Below are 18937 nucleotides of genomic sequence, written 5' to 3' on the forward strand. Positions count from 1 at the left end.
GGAATCAGAATATAAAACAAAGCCTCTTTAACCAGTTTACAAAGGTATGTAAGTATGCAAATGATCTTTAAAGACCTCTGAAAAACTCAGGCGGGATAAGACTCCAGAGACTGCCCAGCCGAGCACACAGCAGCCCGGGCTGAGACACACGACAGGGGTGGGAGGGGCTGAAGCCCTTTTAGCCCTATGGGCGTTGCGCACCTGGGTGCAATAGGCCTAATCTCAGTCTTGTTAAATAAAACCTTAGATTCCCATTTGAAAACCAGGTGAGGTAAGGCTCTGGGTCAAAGTCTGATGATGAGAAATAAGTCCAGGTGCCCAGAAATGAGTGCCAGTGTCACCGACCACCTACAACCACTGGAACTGATGAAGCAATGGGAGAAAGAGTGTTCTGGTAGATGCAGCAGTGAACAATGTGATTGGATAACTGAGCTTCTAAGAATTCTTAGAGGTGGAAGCCTCAATACATCTGTTAAACAGACATGCGTGTGACGTGTTTCCTCGGTGCAGTGACTTACTAGCATTTGGGTAATCGGTGCCTCTAGTATTTCTGTTTTTTTGCAGTCAGATTTGTTAGTTTGTTGTTTGTGCCGTCTGAAATTAATGCGGTGTCCCTCCAGAATAGACTAGCTATTTATCTTGGGCACGTTATTCAGTTATTGTCAGTAGATGGCACTGTTGTACCGACAAAGTACAAGCACACAGTGCTAGCACAAGTGGATGCGTTGGGATCGAAGTCGTGTTTGATGACGTTAGAAAACGAGGCGCCCTTTCAACGATAAACAGTCGCGAGGACATTAGTACCGTAAGTGCCCGGAGACACCGATTCCTTCCATGCGGGGAGGCACCCATAATCATGGGGCTTTGCTAAAGGGACACTGTGCTGGGAGGCCACCCTTACTGAAATAGCGAAGCAGTGCCCAGAGACGCGTGAACTGTGAGCTACACGGCCAGGCGCGTGAGCCCTGGGACCTTGCGCGCGCTGCCACCGAGGCATTCAAGACGGAGTCTGTGGTTTGGAGAGCGGCATGCCTAATGTAGGGAAGGGTAACTGAACAATGGAAGGTGCTCACTGACCAAGGAGTGGTGTCTGGTTTACACGAGGGAGCAGAGAAGATGCTATAAAAGCAGCAGACTGGGGGCGTCATTGCTTTGGTTCCTCGAGCCACAATAACTCGATTCTTGGATCCTCTACGACTCTTCAGGAGCCCTGCTGGCCTTGAAGTTGTTCTCCGTGAGGAGCCTCGCTTCATTGCATGTGTTTCTAAACTGCTGCATGTTCCCTTGCAGGCCTTAACATGTTGCAAAGTGTGTGCATTCCTCCCCCCTGCGATTCCCAACAGAATGGTCAATGGCTGCCCGCACCCCCTGTTGTGATTGTTTGGCAATATTCCCCTTGTTCTAACTCACTTTGCGAATGTCAAATCATTTGAACATCAAGACCCTGATGTTTGAACAACAATTGATGGACAGAATGCAGAACAATGTCATACATTCACCCCAGTACAGAGATCTGGGCCTAAATCCATCGTTTTTTTGCTCACCATGCCATTCCAGTTTGAACCCAGCTATATGCAAATCAGTCTTGACCCTGTGCCTCATGGGAACAGTCCAGCCCGAACTGCCAAGCCAGGTCGTCCCTGGACTGGAAACAAGCATCCTGGGACCGGTTTCGGGGTTACACCCCTCTTCAGCCAGGATAGCTTGATTCCAGTGGCATGGAGAGCACGGGACTCACGTCTGAGCATACCCGTCCCACTCGGGGTGACAAATGCAAAAACAACAATTGATGGACAGAATGCAGAACAATGTCATACATTCACCCCAGTACAGAGATCTGGGCCTAAATCCATCGTTTTTTTGCTCACCATGCCATTCCAGTTTGAACCCAGCCATATGCAAATCAGTCTTGACCCTGTGCCTCATGGGAACAGTCCAGCCCGAACTGCCAAGCCAGGTCCTCCCTGGACTGGAAACAAGCATCCTGGGATGGCAGAGTGGGCTAAAGAACGGTGATGGATCAAACCCGGATCTGTTGACTGGGTGTGAGTGTTTGATTGGTTCTGATGCTCTGTCCATCACCACCCCCTTTTGTACCGCTTTGTTCGCCATATGTTGGCAGGGTATGCTCAGACGTGAGTCCCTTGCTCACTTTGCCACTGGATTCAAGCAAGCCTGGCTGAAGACGGCTGAAATGCCAGCACCCGGTCCTAGGAAGCTTGTTTCCGGTCCAGGGAAGGCATGGCTTGGCAGTTCGGGCTGGACTGTTCCCATGAGGCACAGGGTCAGACTGATTTGCATATGGCCATGTCTGAACTGGGGTGGCTGAGTGGGCTAAAGAACGGTGATGGATCAAACCCAGATCTGTTGACTGGGTGTGAGTGTTTGATTGGTTCTGATGCTCTGTCCGTTACCACCCCCTTTTGTACCGCTGATGTTTGATGTCGGCTGACGTGCAGAAAGGTATGAAAAAGGCCCTCACTTGAATAATAATAGTACCACAGCACCCATATCATTTTGCTTGTTAGGCAGCTGGGTAGCATTCAATCGTGTATTTATAATAAAGATGGTTTTTGACTGAAGGAAAATAATTTAGAGCATGAACACTCTCAGCAAAGTGCAGGTTTCCCCCCACTTACGGGTTCAGTGACCACCTTCCAGCACAACTGAAGCAAACATGCCAACCAAACACAATTCTCTCAAAAGATTCCCACAAGCATTGCAGCACTGCACAGACAAATGGAATCCTAAATAATAAATAAACTCCATCATAAAAAAAAGCTACAGGAAAGAATTTATAAAAAAAAAAAAAAACTTTTGGTGGGGCTCATGTCCTCTCTGATTGGGACGCCCAATGATGATACTCTTGGTTGTTAATATCGTCTTCTAAGAACATGATTATGTCCTGTGTCAGACCACATCCATTAAACTCTCAAAGCATTTGTTATTCATTCACTCCCATTGAAGTATACAGTCACCCTCTGGGAATTTTATCATCCAATGGGTCAGACCATAGCCTTCACTCCACACTCATTGGGTTAGCTTATCACCCTTTGAACTGAGGCCGTAAACTGCAAGCACCTGCAAGGCATAGAGACCCTCTCACTTTCCAAATCAATAGAGACACACACACACACACACACACGCAAACACACATTGGGGCGGAGGATCGCTATCTAGTGTGCAGCACATCTCTACCCTTAGGGAAATATGCCAAAAACAGGCCATCACAGTATTGTTTCCGGTTTACTCCTTTGAAACATTAGCTATTAATTCTGCAATGTAAATTATTTATAGACTTGCATGGAATAGAGCCATGTTTTTGTGTTCTGACTTCGGTAAAGTCGGAGATTTCAGGGTTCGAGTGCTCGCCAGTTGCTGAGGGCCATACCCTGGCCCTCCGCTCCCCTAGGGTGACCTGGGCAAAGAGTTGCGTCATCTATTCAAGTGACGCCCATATGCTTTTGGACCCGGAATGTTTTTTAAAAAAAAATAATAATTTGTTTTTTTATTGTTTTTATTGCATTTCAAATTACAGAATTAGACCATAGTCAATTGTGGAACACAAAAAGATTGAAATGTGACATAGTGGCAGGCGAGGGAGGAGAGAAAAAAAGAACGCAGATGGCACAGTGATAAGGGAACCTAGTTTCACTCAAGGCAGTATACAATAAAGAGGCATCATGGGCAGACATACATAGATACATGGCAGTGTCAAATCAGCAAGAATATATCAGGGCTTTAGACAGTATATGAGTGCAAGAAGACTGCTTTAAACAACTGACACGTCTTCAGAGGTTTGCTGAGCCAGGCGGTTTTGGGCATACAAACCCCAAAAGCTTCTAGGGCGGTTACAGGGTGGGAGCATTTTGTTATAAGCATCTGATTGGGTGTTGCAGTAAATCATATCCCGCTCCCACTCTGCAATAGTAGGTACAGGACCCCTCATCCACTGGATCGCCAGTCGGCGCTTTGCTAATAGAAAGCCCATCGCCACAAGTTTCCTCACATTTTTCCGGAGGTGCATAGTGTACCCTAGGAGTGCCAGCATGGGTTCCGGGTTGAGGGTGAACCCAATTATGTCAGTCAAGACCTGGAAGGTCATACCCCAATAGGCTTCTATCTGAGGGCATTGCCAGGCCAGATGATGGAACCCAGCCCCTTGCACACCACAATGCTTGCAGTGATCAGAGTCACGTAAACCAGATCTAAAGAGGCGTAGAGAGGAATAATAAACTCTGTTTAAAAATTTGAAATGTGCCAATCTCAGACGACCATTTATGGAGATCTTGCGAGTAACTTCACAACAATAGGACCATGCGTCATCTGTGATTGGGACGCCTATGTCCTCCTGCCAGGCCTGTCTAACTTTACTGTGTGCGGAGAACTTAGTGGCTAAAGCCAAGGCATAAAGTCTAGATATCCGCCTACAAGGAGTTTGTGAACTCGAAAGTGTAGTCAGGGGTGGGATGTCCATAGGCTCTAAGAGGTCATCCCCAAGGACTGCTCGCATAGCATGCCGGGTTCTAAAAAAAATGGAATTTCGTTAGTGCCGAATGTGAATTGTCATCTCCAGCCACCTCTACCCATGTGCCCACCCTTCCATGTTTAAACAGAACTCCAATGAAATCTATGTGCAATTTATTTAGAGAGTATAATGTGCCCCTCTCCGAGCTGAGAGCGAACTACTGGCCTCACTCCACCCGTAACCGAGGCGAATACAATTGTGCTCCATTGTACATTCTGAGAAACGTATTCCATGCATTAACAGTGGAGTTAATCGAGTCGAGTGTTCCGCAGCATCTCGTAGGCGCCTGAGTTAAGAAGCGAGGCAACGAGTGCGGGGCTGCAGCAACCTTTTCTATCTGAAGATGAGGCAAATCGTGTAGGCCATGCACCCAGCTGTAAGCGTGAGAGGCCTGCGCGACTCTATAGTAAAGTTCAAGATTTGGGGCACTTAAGCCGCCAGCTGTGTATGGGAGCATGAGAGTATCCAAGGCGACTCTAGAAGATTTACCCACCCACGCAAGCTTAGTCATCAAAGAACGAAGTTCTCGGAACAGCTGCTGGGACATCTCTATGGGGATATTGACAAACAGAAAAAGTAGGCGAGGGCGCACTATCCTCTTCATTAATGAGACCCTACCAGCCAGGGACAACGGGAGCCGAATCCATCTGTCAATATCATCGCCAAGTTTATCGAATACCCTCCCGTAATTAGCCTTAAGAACCATGTCTGCATCAGAGTGTACTTGGATGCCCAGATAACGTACCGGGTTGGTTGTCCATTGCAGTGGAAAATCGAATGGAAACTGAACCGTGGTGGGAGTCAATGGGAATATTATGGACTTGTCCCAGTTAATCTTAAGGCCGGACAGTCCCCCGAAGCGCAGTACCTCTTGTATAACAGGAGCTAGATGTACCTCGGGATCGCAAACATATAAAAGAGTATCATCCACGTAAGCTGAAGTGATTAGATTTTAATTAGGAAAACGAAGTCCTCTATGCCCATGATACTCGCGCAACGCTCGCAGCAGGGGTTCAGCAGCCACTGCATATAATAACGGTGATAAAGGGCACCCTTGTTGAGTAACTCGGGAAATTTGAAAAGGAACTGAGTCCGCATCGCGAGTGCGAACCCCGGGCCAGTGGCAAATTATATAGCACCGAAATCAACTGCAAAAAGATCTCACTGACGCCCATGTGACGTAGCACTGCATGCATAAACTTCCATTCAATTGAATCTAAGGCCTTTTCGGCGTCCAGAAAAACTGCAGCCACCTTAACCTCAGGCCGAACATGTTGCATGGCGCAAAATACCGTGCAGAGGTTATACGAGAGCGTGCGCCCAGGTATAAAACCAGCCTGCTCCGGGCCAATCAGTTGAGGGAAGAAGCGGGGACAGACGATTAGCAAGTATTTTTGCATAGATATTGGTGTCCACGTTGAGTAGCGAGAGCGGACGATAAGGACACCTACGGGAGGGTCCTAATCCGGCTTCAACAAAGTGATAACCCATGCCTTACGCATAGAAGAAGGCATTATGCCATCCGCAGCCATCTCCCGAAATAAAGTTATAAGATGTGGAATCAAAAGATCGCTAAAGCCCTTATAGAAGTTGACCGTGAGGCCGTCCATCCCGGGGGCACTGCCCTCCTGCATCGAGCCCCAGAGCAGTCGGACCTCCGAGGCCTCAATAGGGTGCATCAAGAATTCCTGGTGCCAATCCTGTAACCAGGTAAGTTGAATATATTCAAGATAGTGTGGTATGTCGTCGTCACTAGGGGAGAGCTTGGAGCAATAAAGCTCCTGATAATAGGAGCGAACCCGTTCGTTAATTCTAATTTGTTCCGTCGGGACTGCTCCCTCATCGTCCATCAGCTCAGTAATGCACCCAGAGTCCATGCGGCGGCGAGCTAGCGCAGCCAGCACCGAGCCCGGGTGATTAGCCTCTCCATAGAGTCTGGCTGAAGCATACTTGCCCATATGTTTGTTCTCATTGTTAGCCTCCTCTTGAAAGTCAGCCAACGTGTCTTTCAGTTGCTCGTGCAGATCAGGGTCATCTCCAAGTGCGAAGCGAGTCTCCAAATCGGATAGACGGGTCTCCAACAGAGCAAGGCGACCTCAAATAGACCGTAGAACACCTGCATGCTTTCTAATGGCAACACCTCTTATAAAAACCTTGAACGTCTCCCAAACCGTAGCGAAGGAGTCAACGAGAGAGGCTGCGCCTAAACCTGGAACCCAATCGCGGCGCTACCCCCCCCCCCCCCCCCTTCCCCCCCACCCGCAACCCAGCCACGACTCACCCGACTCTCAGCACCGCAGGCGGCGGGGCTCCCAAAGCCGTCCACGGCTCAGCACCAAGGTCCCAGGAACTCGGTCGGCACAGCTGCGCCTCAGGCGGCAACAGCTCCCTGCGGGCCCAGCCGCTTTCTGTGCAGGAACAGGCTTCCGCCGCCAGCAGGGGTACTTCACGGCAGCCACAGCGCCGAGGCGCCCTGAGAGATCACAGCACAGCGCCGGGGGGCGCACAGCCGAATGCAGCCACGGCTAAGGCGTCCGCCAGGGCCAGCACTGCATCCACGGCCCAGCGAGCAGCACCCGATTCAGGCGCGTCGCCTCCGTCCGCGCAGCAGGTAGGCCTCACCACGCCGCAAAACACCTCGGCCAGAATATCGGCCCCGCTCCGCAAATCCGCAATAACGGGTACAGCCTCAGTACCAGTAGACGTTCATGGACGCAGATCCGTCGTCCTCCCTAAGGATAGCGCTGGTTGAAGCCTCATATTATGTAGGATAGAGACGGTGTGTGGTGGAGCTCTATAACAAGGCGGCCATTTCCTGGTCGGGCAAGCTCCGCCCCTGGACCCGACTGGTTTGGACCATAAACGCCATATGCTTCTGTTTGTGCTCATTTGTGAAATGTAGTCCTTGTAACCTAGAAATGCATTGAAATATTGTGGTTGTGAATGGTCTAAAATGGCCTTGGGCTATTGTTGAAGTTCGTTATATAGCTTGTTTAGTTCTAGAGTAGTCAATCCCTTGTCACTGTAAATGGCCAAAACATGAACAATATTATTTACAACAGATCAGTGTCTGCAATATGCAGCACATGTAGGCTCAGGTGTGGGAATAATGTGCTAGGCTCTTAACTCACTCAACCTTACATCAGTTGGAACATTAGGTATTGAGTCGGACAGGAACACTACACGCAAAAGCAGCTAATTGTCAAAGGGATTTTCTTTTGGGTAGGCTTTATTTTGTCTCTACGTGTTGCAGCAAACAGGTGTTGATATTGTTGAATAGAGGGGTAGGATAGGTAGAGAACTAATGACAACAGGCGCATGTGGAAATTGGGACATGCACCAATCAGGTGGTTTCTCAAACGAAGGCAGATTGGTCAGTCATATCCCGATTATATATGAACCAACCTTCAGCATATCTTTGGAAGTGTAGACGGTAGAGAGACATAAGTGAGGGACGTTTTTGAAACCTAGATACTTTTATGAGCAGGTGGATGGAGCCGTATGAGGCGTGGGTTCAGCTAAGAGTGTTATGTGGGTGTCCTCTCAGCATGCAATCTAATTGGCTGTACTCAACCAACAGGCTTTCCTCCAAAAGGTTTTCTAAGCCTGGCAGAGCGCCCCAAAGACTATGCAACTGGTGTTTAAACAGGATGTAAAGCTTGTGACTCTGATCAGATGTCTGCATTGTTCTAAAATGAAAAAAAACTGTTCCCGGTGCCAAGCCACGAGGTGCCTGGTGCACAAATATTCCAGAGGGTTCAAACTGGAGCTGTTCAGGTTGGCTGTGTGGGATTGTGAACTCCATGCTGAGCAAGACCTGAATAGGTTGGAAGTGTAGCTCATGATATTTTGTGAGGGGCATGGGAGTGAAAATTGAGTTGGCCAGGAGCTACTGCTGTGTACACTACTATGATCCCCCCCCCCCCATAATCTAATTTTAATTTATGTAAGCTGGGTTGGGAATTTACTGTGCGGTTTTGCAACACCCAGCTTGCAAATGGTGCTGTTACCCTTACATTTGTAATACTTGGGTGACATTTCTCTCATCAGCTCTGTGATCAAGCAGGTTTATGATAAAGTCAAATCTTCCTTTCATTTTGGGCATGTTACTAAGTTTCTCTTCCTTTGGTGTTAGAAATCCTTCTGTTGACATATGCTATAAGTGTACCTTTTCCACAGCAGGTTGTGTGCAGGATCAGTAGCTCAGTACTGCTGTACAAGTACAGCTAATAAACAATACTCTGCATAATGTTAAAAGAATATTCAGATATCTGTATGAATGAGATACATGGTGAGAGTACATATAATGGCCAATGTAATATGTACTTTTGAAAAATACTCCTTATAATGCTCCTTTTGCAAAAACAAATTACATGTCATAGTCTCACCTTTTCCCAGATAATTGAAAATGCGGCCACTTTGTGTCTCGGCCAGACCCTGTTATTAAGCTAATTAAGAAAGACCAGTGCTCAGCTGGTGCTGTGCATGCACATACCCGTAATCTATGCAGGCCATGCCACCTTCCCTAGGTTTCCTTCATGTTCCTTATTTCGACTGAACTGTGGTGTCTAGAACATGATTAGGGATCACACTTAATAGAAACACTGCACTACCGACACTACTGATCAGGCTCTTCTTGAGGGTAATTCAGCTTGTTCAGATGTGTGTCCACCTAAACTCCTACGCCTGAAACCAGGATCTTTTGTTTCTTCAGCTAACCTTGGATTTGCCATCTAGAGTTCCACAGCTCACCTTTACATCGCTCTCAAGTTAGACTATGTTGCCTGCCAGGTCAACAGCTACTTAGTGAGATCGTCTCTGCTAAACCTAAATCCGCACCGATTTACAAAGGTGTTCCCCGTCAGCCCCTCAGAGCAAGAGAATCCATTATAAATGAGAATGTTCTGCAGGTTGGAGCAATATTGCATAACTTTGTTTATACAAATTGTAAAAAAAAAAAAAATGCTACTTTTCTATTTCTAAAAGATTTCTTCATATGACCTCAGTTAAGCATTGGTAGGTTGCCTTGTAAGGATAAGACAGACTCTCTAGAATCCAGTGGTTATGTCCAAAAAAGTATTTATTGCTAGATTCACAACATCTATACAAAGTTCATTATGCAAATAGTTTGAGAAATATGTATACATGTGTTGTGCTGTACTTGTAGACTACAGTTGTTTGAAAGGACGCCACAGAAAATATATAGCAGTGCACTATTATGGTAAATCGGGGTATGTTGTTGAGATGAGAACTATTAATTTCTTTCCATTTGCTCATAGTCGATTTTTGTACGCACACTCGCTCCACTGGTCTCCCCTAGTGTTGATGCGTATTTCTTTAAGAGGCTCCAAAAGGCCTGATGAATCAAGGATCTGGTAAAATATCCTTTCTACAAAATAAAATGGTACTTTCGCTTATAATAACCAAACTGCAGCACATTTTATTGTGAATTATTTATCCTTATCTTACAAAGTGTTGAACCTTATTTTGCCTGCATAAGTGAAACGGCCTTAAAAGTAACCTGCATTGGCAACATCATTAGAAAGATCACTGATTGAAACATGTCAATCCTTAATAATTGAAAATACAAAGTAAGAGAAGTTTTAAACCCCAAGCAAAACATTATACTACCTGGAAACCCAGGTACTCTGCACTTTAAGTGCCATTGCTTGATCACTTCTGTGTACCTAGGGTTTAAATATGTTACATGAAAATTTGGTTTATATCCATTCCAGAAAATGTGGCACCTTTTAATATGCAAAGCAACTGTTTTTACACGTAAAAGAATAATCAACATAATTAAGTTTAAATGTAAACAGTTGTCTTCTTACCCTACTAAACTTTATGCTGGCTCCGGCCAGTCGGTGCCCCAAAAATATGGGGGAGATTATGGTGACCCAACTTTGTTTCTTTAAAAAAGGATATCCAATACTTTTGTTTTCTTTCTATAGCTTGAGTAAGTAAAGAATACCCTAGAATAATGCTTCTATCAGAAAAAGACTGCTAAATAAATTCGTTTTCAGGAAAATCCCTCGTATCCAAAGTATAGTAATTAAAAACCAGCTTATACATGACACTAAAGCTTCAATTTTGCTTAATACCAAATTGTGAATATTCGGTTGGTGTCTCTTATTTTTAATGAGCTATTTTTTAAAATCCCACTGGGCTCTCCCTTGTGTAAAAATAGATCCATTTACCTAATGGGTAATGTTATCCCACCAATATCTCAAACTTGAAGGGAGGTGGAGAGGAGAGAAGTACCTTAAGAATTTTTGCACGTAGCATCCCGTGGGACTGTTAAAAGGAGATAGAAAACCTATTCCCTGTATTTACAAGATCACGTTTGAGCATGATGGCATAAAACGTATACGTTCAACCTAAGAAAGAGAGGTAATGGACTTTGTTGATCAACTCAGTCTTGAACTGGAACTAACCTGTGAAAAGATAAGTCACTGAAATCTGTGTGCGCGCGCACATTGGTGCATGTGTACGAGCATAGATGTGCCTACCTCTGTCTGCATATGTCCACAAGCAAGCATATCTTTTGTGTCACTGTGTTCATCTCATGCATGTAACTGTGTGTGCATTTGCTTCTGTACTTAACCTTTCTATGTGACAGTCTGCCTTCTTGTCGGTTTTTGCATTTCTGTGCTAATGTCTGTCCCCATACCGCAACTATATTCCTGCAGACAAATCACACCCCTCCTAAACGTGCTACTTACTCCTCGTCACCAAACATGACACACACACACACACACAGTAAATGTACTCTCCTCTTCCCAGTAGCACTTGTCGATTGAGTAAGCAAGGCCATTCATTCTCAACCCACATGAATAAAAAAAATCTGGTAAGACAAGCATGAACTTTCATTTGAGTCGTACTTTTTATTTTACCGAACTTTGCTTCCTGTATTGTTTGGTAAAAGAGCAATTTTGTAAGGTCTGCACCACATTCTTCCCAAAGACCGGTTTCATTGTATGGTTTACTTTAACCAGTGGAGACAATTGAAAGGAAGGTCAATCATTGGACCAGGTTTTCTTTAGCTTCCACCTGGTGCAAAGTTTGAGAGCAGATGCACTCTACAGTCTGTTTGCCCCCCTAGTAGGATGTGATATTTAGGTTAATGGCTAGTCTGATATTAGTTATGATATGCTAGTATGCCGTCATCTCTTTTACTTCTACAGGAGTTAGGAAATCCTATTTGCCAAGCAAGTCTTATTGTTTGTCTGTTCCATGATTATACTTCATGAGGATTAAGAGGCGTTGGCTCTGAACTGCAAAAGCTCTTCCCAAGTGGCCACTGATCTGACTACTCGAGCCAAGTAACCCATGGAGGCATAGGTCCTTCCAGACTGGTTAAGCCAAGCGCCTGTAGTTAGGGCTTTCTTTGTGTCTCATGATCCAGGATTCAGCGGTTCTGTTGAGAGGCATGTACAGGAATGAATTTGCAGGTAGGGATTTGGAAGTTAGTGGTCACTCGCATCCAGGCGTCTTCTACAATGGACCTGTTAGGGGGGTTGCACAAGGTAAATGTGAACTAAGCTATTGGCTCAAAAAATTAATTTAATACGTAGACTGTGAAAGGCAGGTGTGGCTGAAGGTGGAAAGTATCAAGAAAGTGTTATTGAGCCTTTTCCTTGTGAATGTTGTTCATATGATGTTTAATGTGTGTATCATCTGATCTCACCCATGTCTGCTTTTCTGTTGCAGGTGAAGAAGCTCAGTTTGAGATGGACATCTAAAACTTGCCTTGACTGAACGAGTTATCCTCCCAAAATCGGGCCTCGGCTTGTGGTCCCCGATGCCACATAATAAGCTTTTTAGAGTTAGCCCATGCTTTATATCTGAGTGATCTCGGTCACCACAAAGGGCAGACCTATCTAATCCTACTACCAACAGGGAACGGCCAAATACTGGGCCCAGTTTGAAGGAGTAGAGACGGAGTCGCATGTGTGTATATAGAGGAGAGCGCCCGCCACAGGCGAAGACCTATTGGGAGCTCTTGCGGTGTTTTTTTTTATTATTATTATTATTTCAATTTTCTCAATCTTTGTTAATCAGTGAGTAACAACAAAATAACTGTAATGGAAAGGGAGAAATAAAATTTGGATGTAATTATCTGATTGTGGGAATTAAAACTTTGTCTGTACTTTTGAATTCTTGTACTAGGAAGGCTAACAATACTAGGAGGGGCAGGTGTCATGGAATTTACCAGCAGTAGTAGGGAAAAAACGCAGGCTGCCAGTTTTGTGTCTTGGAGCGTCTGTGTGGCATACTGGGGGCTTCAGCATTTCGCCGTGAAGAAAGCAAGCAATGACATGCACCTTAATGGGTGCTGGAGTATTTTTAACGAGGGGGGATCGGCTCATGCATAGGATAGAGCTTGGGTGTGTGTGTTTGAGTATGGGATGGTGGGTGTGTGACGGTGAATGTGTGGCGGTGTCAGTGAAGTGTGTGTGATGTGATGGTGCATGTTATGTGTCGTTATACATGTTTCCATGAGCAACACGTGAATTATTTTTTGTATGTATATAAGGAATGTGTATGAGATGGAACATTGGATGACGTCATGATGTATATACGTGTTTGATCAAGTGTAGCTTTTTGAGGAACGAAAACACAATGTGATACAATTAAAATGTCAGTTCTGTTAGACAATGTGCCACCACGAGGTGGTGAGACAGGGTTACTGCTTAAAAGGGAAGGTTGCCGAATTGATAAGTCTTTCAGATTATCGAATAGATGTTTTTTTTCTTTGATTTTTACAAAAACCCAAAGGTTTCTATTGAACTGGAGTAAAGCAGCTGTCATTAACCACATAAACGGCAAGGGCGTGTTGACAACAAAAAGATCGAGGCTAGCCATGTGGAAAACATTAGGACTTAATAAGGAGTTAGTGAAAAATACTGCAAACTGCTATGCAATAATTTTATTTTTAAAAGAACTTTGATCTTTTTGAAATCGGTTTGCATTATTATGAAGGTAATATGTCAAAGTGCACTCAGAATGTTTGTTGTTGAACATGTTTATTTTATGTGATTTGCTCCTTATGAAGAAGCAATTCTGAAAAACCTTGCGCTCTTTGATATGCATATTATACAAAAAATGAGGATTTGAGAATTTAAGAAGACAATGAAAATATTATAAATAATTGAAAAGGTCTTTCTGTGAGTGTGCTTTACTTAATATGGACGAGAATTGTAAACGTCATGGATATGATGAATTATATATGAAAAACAGCTGAAAATGATCTGGAATGCAGCCTGTGCAATTGGCAGTGGCTGAGAAAGATTTATCCATTCCTTTCATCACTTTGCTGTTTTTTGCAGTAGTAGCCATAAGTGAAAGAAGTATGCCCAGTCTTGTGTCCCATGCTCTATGTCCCACAGGGCTCCGTCTGAACATCCTTCACATCCACTCTAGCTTTACTTATCTTCCTGTCTGGATGGGTCCTGGCCTGGTCGTTAAGTCTGGACTGTTCCTACTGAAGCAGGGCCAAGTCTGGTTTGCATATGGCATATCTGATGAGTTCCACAATTGGTTAAAAAAAAAACCAGTGGTCTGTATTGCTTCTCTATCAATCATCAGTGGCTGAGATTAATTCAACGCATTTTCTTGTCACCTTGCTAGTTGAATTACAGATGGCAGCACTGGGGAAATAAACACACTGTCCTAATCGTTTTAGACTTTGCTGGGGAAGGGCAATCTCTTGTATGATCTGTACCTTTTTCTTAAGTCTGTCTCGATCTTAAACCACGCATACACCCCACCCCCAAATATACATGTGCCAGACCCCAAATGGTAAACCTCTGAAAATCCTACTGGCAAAGCAGGAGAATGAGTACCACCAGCGCCCATTAAGCACTCACTGGAAGTGTGTACGCAGCGGGAGCATTCAAGCCTGGGTATAACCATTCAATGTAGCTATGTGAGCAGTGGTAGTAGATGGAGCAGAGCTGCTGGTGCTCATTGTAGCTATGAGTGTTCAGAACAGAGTGCAGGGTCACTCCTCAATTAGAAGTCCATCAACTTGTGTTTGCTTTGTTCACTCTAAGTTGGCAGGGTATGCCCAGAGTTGGTTCAATTGCTCGCTTTGGCACTGGATTCAAGCTAGCCTGACTGATGAGGGTTGATACCAGAAACCGGTCCCAGGATGCTTGTTTCTGGTCCATGGAAGATCTGGCTTGGCAGTTCGGGCAGCACTGTTCCCATGAGGAACAGGGCCAAGACTAATTTGCATACGGCTGGGTCTGAACTGGAGGGACAAAGTGAGCTAAAGAATGATGATGGATTCAACACAGATCTGTGACTGAGGGTGAGCATCGGAAAAGTTTCAGCCCTCTGTCCATCATCTCCTTGTGTCTGCTCCATGCCACTGGAGTCCAGCTAGCCTGGCTGATGAGGGATGATACCCTGAAACTGGTCCTAGGATGCTTGTTTCCAGTTCAGGGCAGACCTGGCCTGGCAGTTTGGGCTGGACTGTTCCCATGGGGAACCGGGTCAACGCTGGTTTGCATATGGCAGGGTATAAACTGGAATGGCATGGGTAGCAAAAAAATGATGCATTGAGACCCAAATCTCTGTACTGAGGTGAATACACGACATTGTTCAGCATTCTGTCCATCAATTGTTCTTTTTGCACAAAATAATGGTATGGCACAATTTGTTTTGTGAGGCCACTGTGTCTGGCCTGAGCAAAAGGCAGGAGAGTTGGGCCAATGCGCCCAATGCCATAACCATCAATGGCATGACACCAGGAGCAGCCATGGGCCTGAACCAGAATGCCCTCTTCAGTAGTGTTGCTGAATATAAAGACCTATGTGCCCCGGGCTGATGGTGCTGCTTAGCCCGCACATGGGAAAAGATTGGCCACCCACACCTGGTGCACCAGAAGTGACTGACATCTTGAGGAGACTACCTCGCTAATCGACCTTCGATCCACTGGTGAATAGTGGCTGCAAGGCATTGTGACTCCAGGCCAGGGGCGTAGCTTAGTTACAGAGATTTGGGTGGGGGGGGGTATGAATCTCAAATTTCCCAGCTAAATGACCAGTGGGCTGCAGAGTGAAGGGGTGAGACTGCCAAGGTTTGGGTTGGGCTATTTCGATGAGGCACCAAGGTCAGCACAGCTTTGTATTAGGTGGGCCTTTGTCCACAATACTACAGTGAGCAAAAAATAATTGTTTGAATGTTACCCCAAGTGATTCCCACTAGTTAAACTATTCACAAGCATTCATCCCATCACCTTTTGGGTGTTTGATTGCTAGTAGTATGTCTGAAAACCTGCGACTGGTGCAGCTTTTTCAAGCCTACCACTGCCAACTCCAAAAAGTAGTAAATTTCCATCAACTCATAGAGTACTTCTAGGGCTGCTGATTTAACACTTTTTTGGTAAAGCCGTCCGTATATATTTTTAAGATCCCAATCCAAAAACCTATTAGTGAGATGAGAACAACATGAAAAGCTGATACAGACACATCAGACCAAACACAGGGTCCTCAGACATAACTACCAAACCAAGAATGCATTTGGGTTGTCACTCCCCAAACATTCCAAGTGAAGCTACTTCTGTGCCTGACCCACCTGGGCCTGGTAATTCTTCTTGGGAATTTGACTAGGGTTACGTACAAGACAACAGCCTGGAGTCCCTGTCCTGGGATCACTTATTTGAAATGTATTTTAACAGCACATAATTTTTCGTCTCTACTACAAGAAGCCTTGATGGTAGAATTGTCTAATCCGTGCATGTGGGCAGGGCTCTGTTTCTAGTCCTCACTTTTACAAATCATTTTATCAAGTGATTGCCGGCCCCATGTACTAAGCCAGAGTCGTGAATTGAATAGGGTGTGCAGGCTAATTAATAAGATGCTATAGAGTGGTCCCAGCAAACAATATTTTAGATAGACAATAAAAACGTTGTAGTCACACAGAATTGACAACAATGTATGATAGGCAGCAAGTGTTAATTAATCCCACTGCTACATTCACATTCAATTGCATACATATTAAGTGCCCAGAAGGACAGGGAAAGAAAAAGAAAGGAGGTGGCTGATTTTCGTGAGGATAAAAGAGTGTTAAGAAAATTGTGTAAGCAAATAATGTCAGGTTCAAGCGACCAAAGAAATCGATTATGGACCAATTTTTTCGCCAAAAATACATATACTGTTCATATAACTTGATAGCTAGACCATACAAAGGAAACACAGTCACAAAGTCTCTGTTGATCCAAAGGGCTAGCTCAAGGGAAAAATTGTCGACGTTTCGACCCCAAGGTACATTGTAGGTCGTTTAACACCTTACACTGGGGACTTCTTCAGGTCTGTATTAGGGGAAAGGGCACCTAGAATTAAAATGAAACACTAATTATATAGCAGGCGAGAAGCAAAAGTAACCTAATTAGTATTAAAGCCAAATAAAGGTCCGTTATACCATATTGAGCCCTACAATGAGGACTGTAAAGTCAAAGAATCGGGCACACTGGCTCCAGATGCTAAAGCGGCATCAACACCTGAAAAATAAAGTGTGGTGTGTAAGCTCAATTCCACAGTTGAGGGCAAGCGAAATAACTAAATTAACGGAAGGGCCGTGGTACTAGAATGAAAAAACGTATGCGTAACGCAGACAAATCAGCGTATCCCTTGCAAGTCTGAAACATTTGTTAAGAATTCCTGCCCATAATCGTCGGCTAGGAATAATTTCAGCATACAATTCGGAAAAGTTAGAAGTTAAAACGGAGTCACAAACCAACTAAAAGCTCAAAGGATCGTTTAAATGGGAACAAAAAACGGAGGGTATTCTACCTGTTACGGTAATTCGAGGCGCGTCGGGCACCAAATCTCAAGTGAACTAACGGTGCTAAATGTAAAACAAAGGGAGACAGTGAGGGCCAAGATTAGTATTGCTATACTTCTCCGGTGGAGTCACATATTAAGTCAAAGAAGTTTATCTAAACTATTCCAAATGAGGAATTAGAGCGGTATTATAGTGAGTCTATTGTCTCTGTTAATGATGCCACACGGTTAGCATCTAGCTTCTGCGCGTGTCACGTCATTACATGACGAGTGCTGCCGAGCGGGTCTACTTAATGGAAGACAAGCAGTCCGCTCGCTTCCCTTCACTCTGCTGGCACCCTGTGACTAGCGCGTAGCGGTAAGCACTTCCCGCTTTCCCGTTTTTATATAAACTTCTTTGACTTAATGTGACTCCACCGGAGAAGTATAGCAATACTAATCTTGGCCCTCACTGTCTCCCTTTGTTTTAAATTTAGCACCGTTAGTTCACTTGAGATTTGGGGCCCGACGCACCTCAAATTACCGTAACAGGTAGAATAACCTCTGTTTTTTTGTTCCTATTTAAACGATCCTTTGAGCTTTTAGTTGGTTTGTGACTCCATTTTAACTTCTAACTTTTCAGAATTGTATGCTGAAATTATTCCTAGCCGATGATTATGGGCAGGAATTCTTAACAAATGTTTCAGACTTGGAAGGGATACGCTGATTTGTCCGCGTTATGCGTACATTTTTTTCATTCTTGTACCACGGCCCTTCCGTTAATTTAGTTATTTCGCTTGCCCTCAACTGTGGAATTGGGCTTACACACCACACCTTATTTTTCAGGTGTTGATGCCGCTTTCTAGCATCTGGAGCCAGTGTGCCTGATTCCTTGACTTTACAGTCCTCATTGTAGGACTCAATATGGTAAATATAACGGACCTTTATTTGGCTTTAATACTAATTAGGTTACTTTTGCTTCTCGCCTGCTATATAATTAGTGTCTCATTTTAATTCTAGGTGCCCTTTCCTCTAATACAGTCCTGAGGAAGACCCCCGTGTAAGGTGTTAAACGACATACAATGTACCTTGAGGTCGAAACGTCGTCAATTTTTCCCTTGAGCTAGCCCTTTGGATCAACAGAGACTTTGTGACTGTGTTTCCTTTGTATGGTCTAGCTATCGAGTTATATGAACCGTATATGTATTTTTGGCAAAAAAATTGGGCCATAATTGATTTCTTTGGTCGCTTGAACCTGGCATTATTTGCTTACACGATTTCCTTAACACTCTTTTATCCTCACAAAAATCACCCACCTCCTTTCTTTTTCTTTCCCTGTCCATCTGGGCACTTAATATGTATGCAATTGAATTTTGATATATGTGTTAATGAAAAATTGTTTTGAATGTAGCAGTGTGATTAAATAACACTTGCTGCCTATCATACATTGTTGTCAGTTCTGTGTGACTACAACGTTTTTATTGTCTATCTAAAATATTGTTTGAAGGGACCACTCTATAGTGTACTGTTAGCTACCCAGGTCCCAGTACCATTGGGTTTACCCCTTTATGTATAATAAGTAATAAGATAAGATGAGCTGAGCCATGTGTCTGAAATTACTATAAGAGTCTGCACAAGC

At 44.5% G+C, this 18937-nt stretch overlaps 1 protein-coding gene across 1 annotated transcript in view; it reads left to right on the forward strand.

Annotated features, from left to right (window-relative positions):
* EIF4EBP1 (eukaryotic translation initiation factor 4E binding protein 1) overlaps positions 1-12651 on the forward strand; it is a 52714-nt gene extending 40063 nt beyond the window's left edge. Inside the window, exon 3 of the mRNA XM_085634970.1 lies at positions 12239-12651. Within this exon, the coding sequence (XP_085491096.1) occupies positions 12239-12270 (32 nt within the window). The 3' untranslated portion in view covers positions 12271-12651. The remainder of the gene's footprint in view (positions 1-12238) is intronic.
* The last annotated feature ends 6286 nt before the right edge of the window (positions 12652-18937 follow it).

This window comes from Triturus cristatus, chromosome 11 (assembly GCF_964204655.1).
Source record: "Triturus cristatus chromosome 11, aTriCri1.1, whole genome shotgun sequence".
NCBI lineage: Eukaryota > Metazoa > Chordata > Amphibia > Caudata > Salamandridae > Triturus > Triturus cristatus.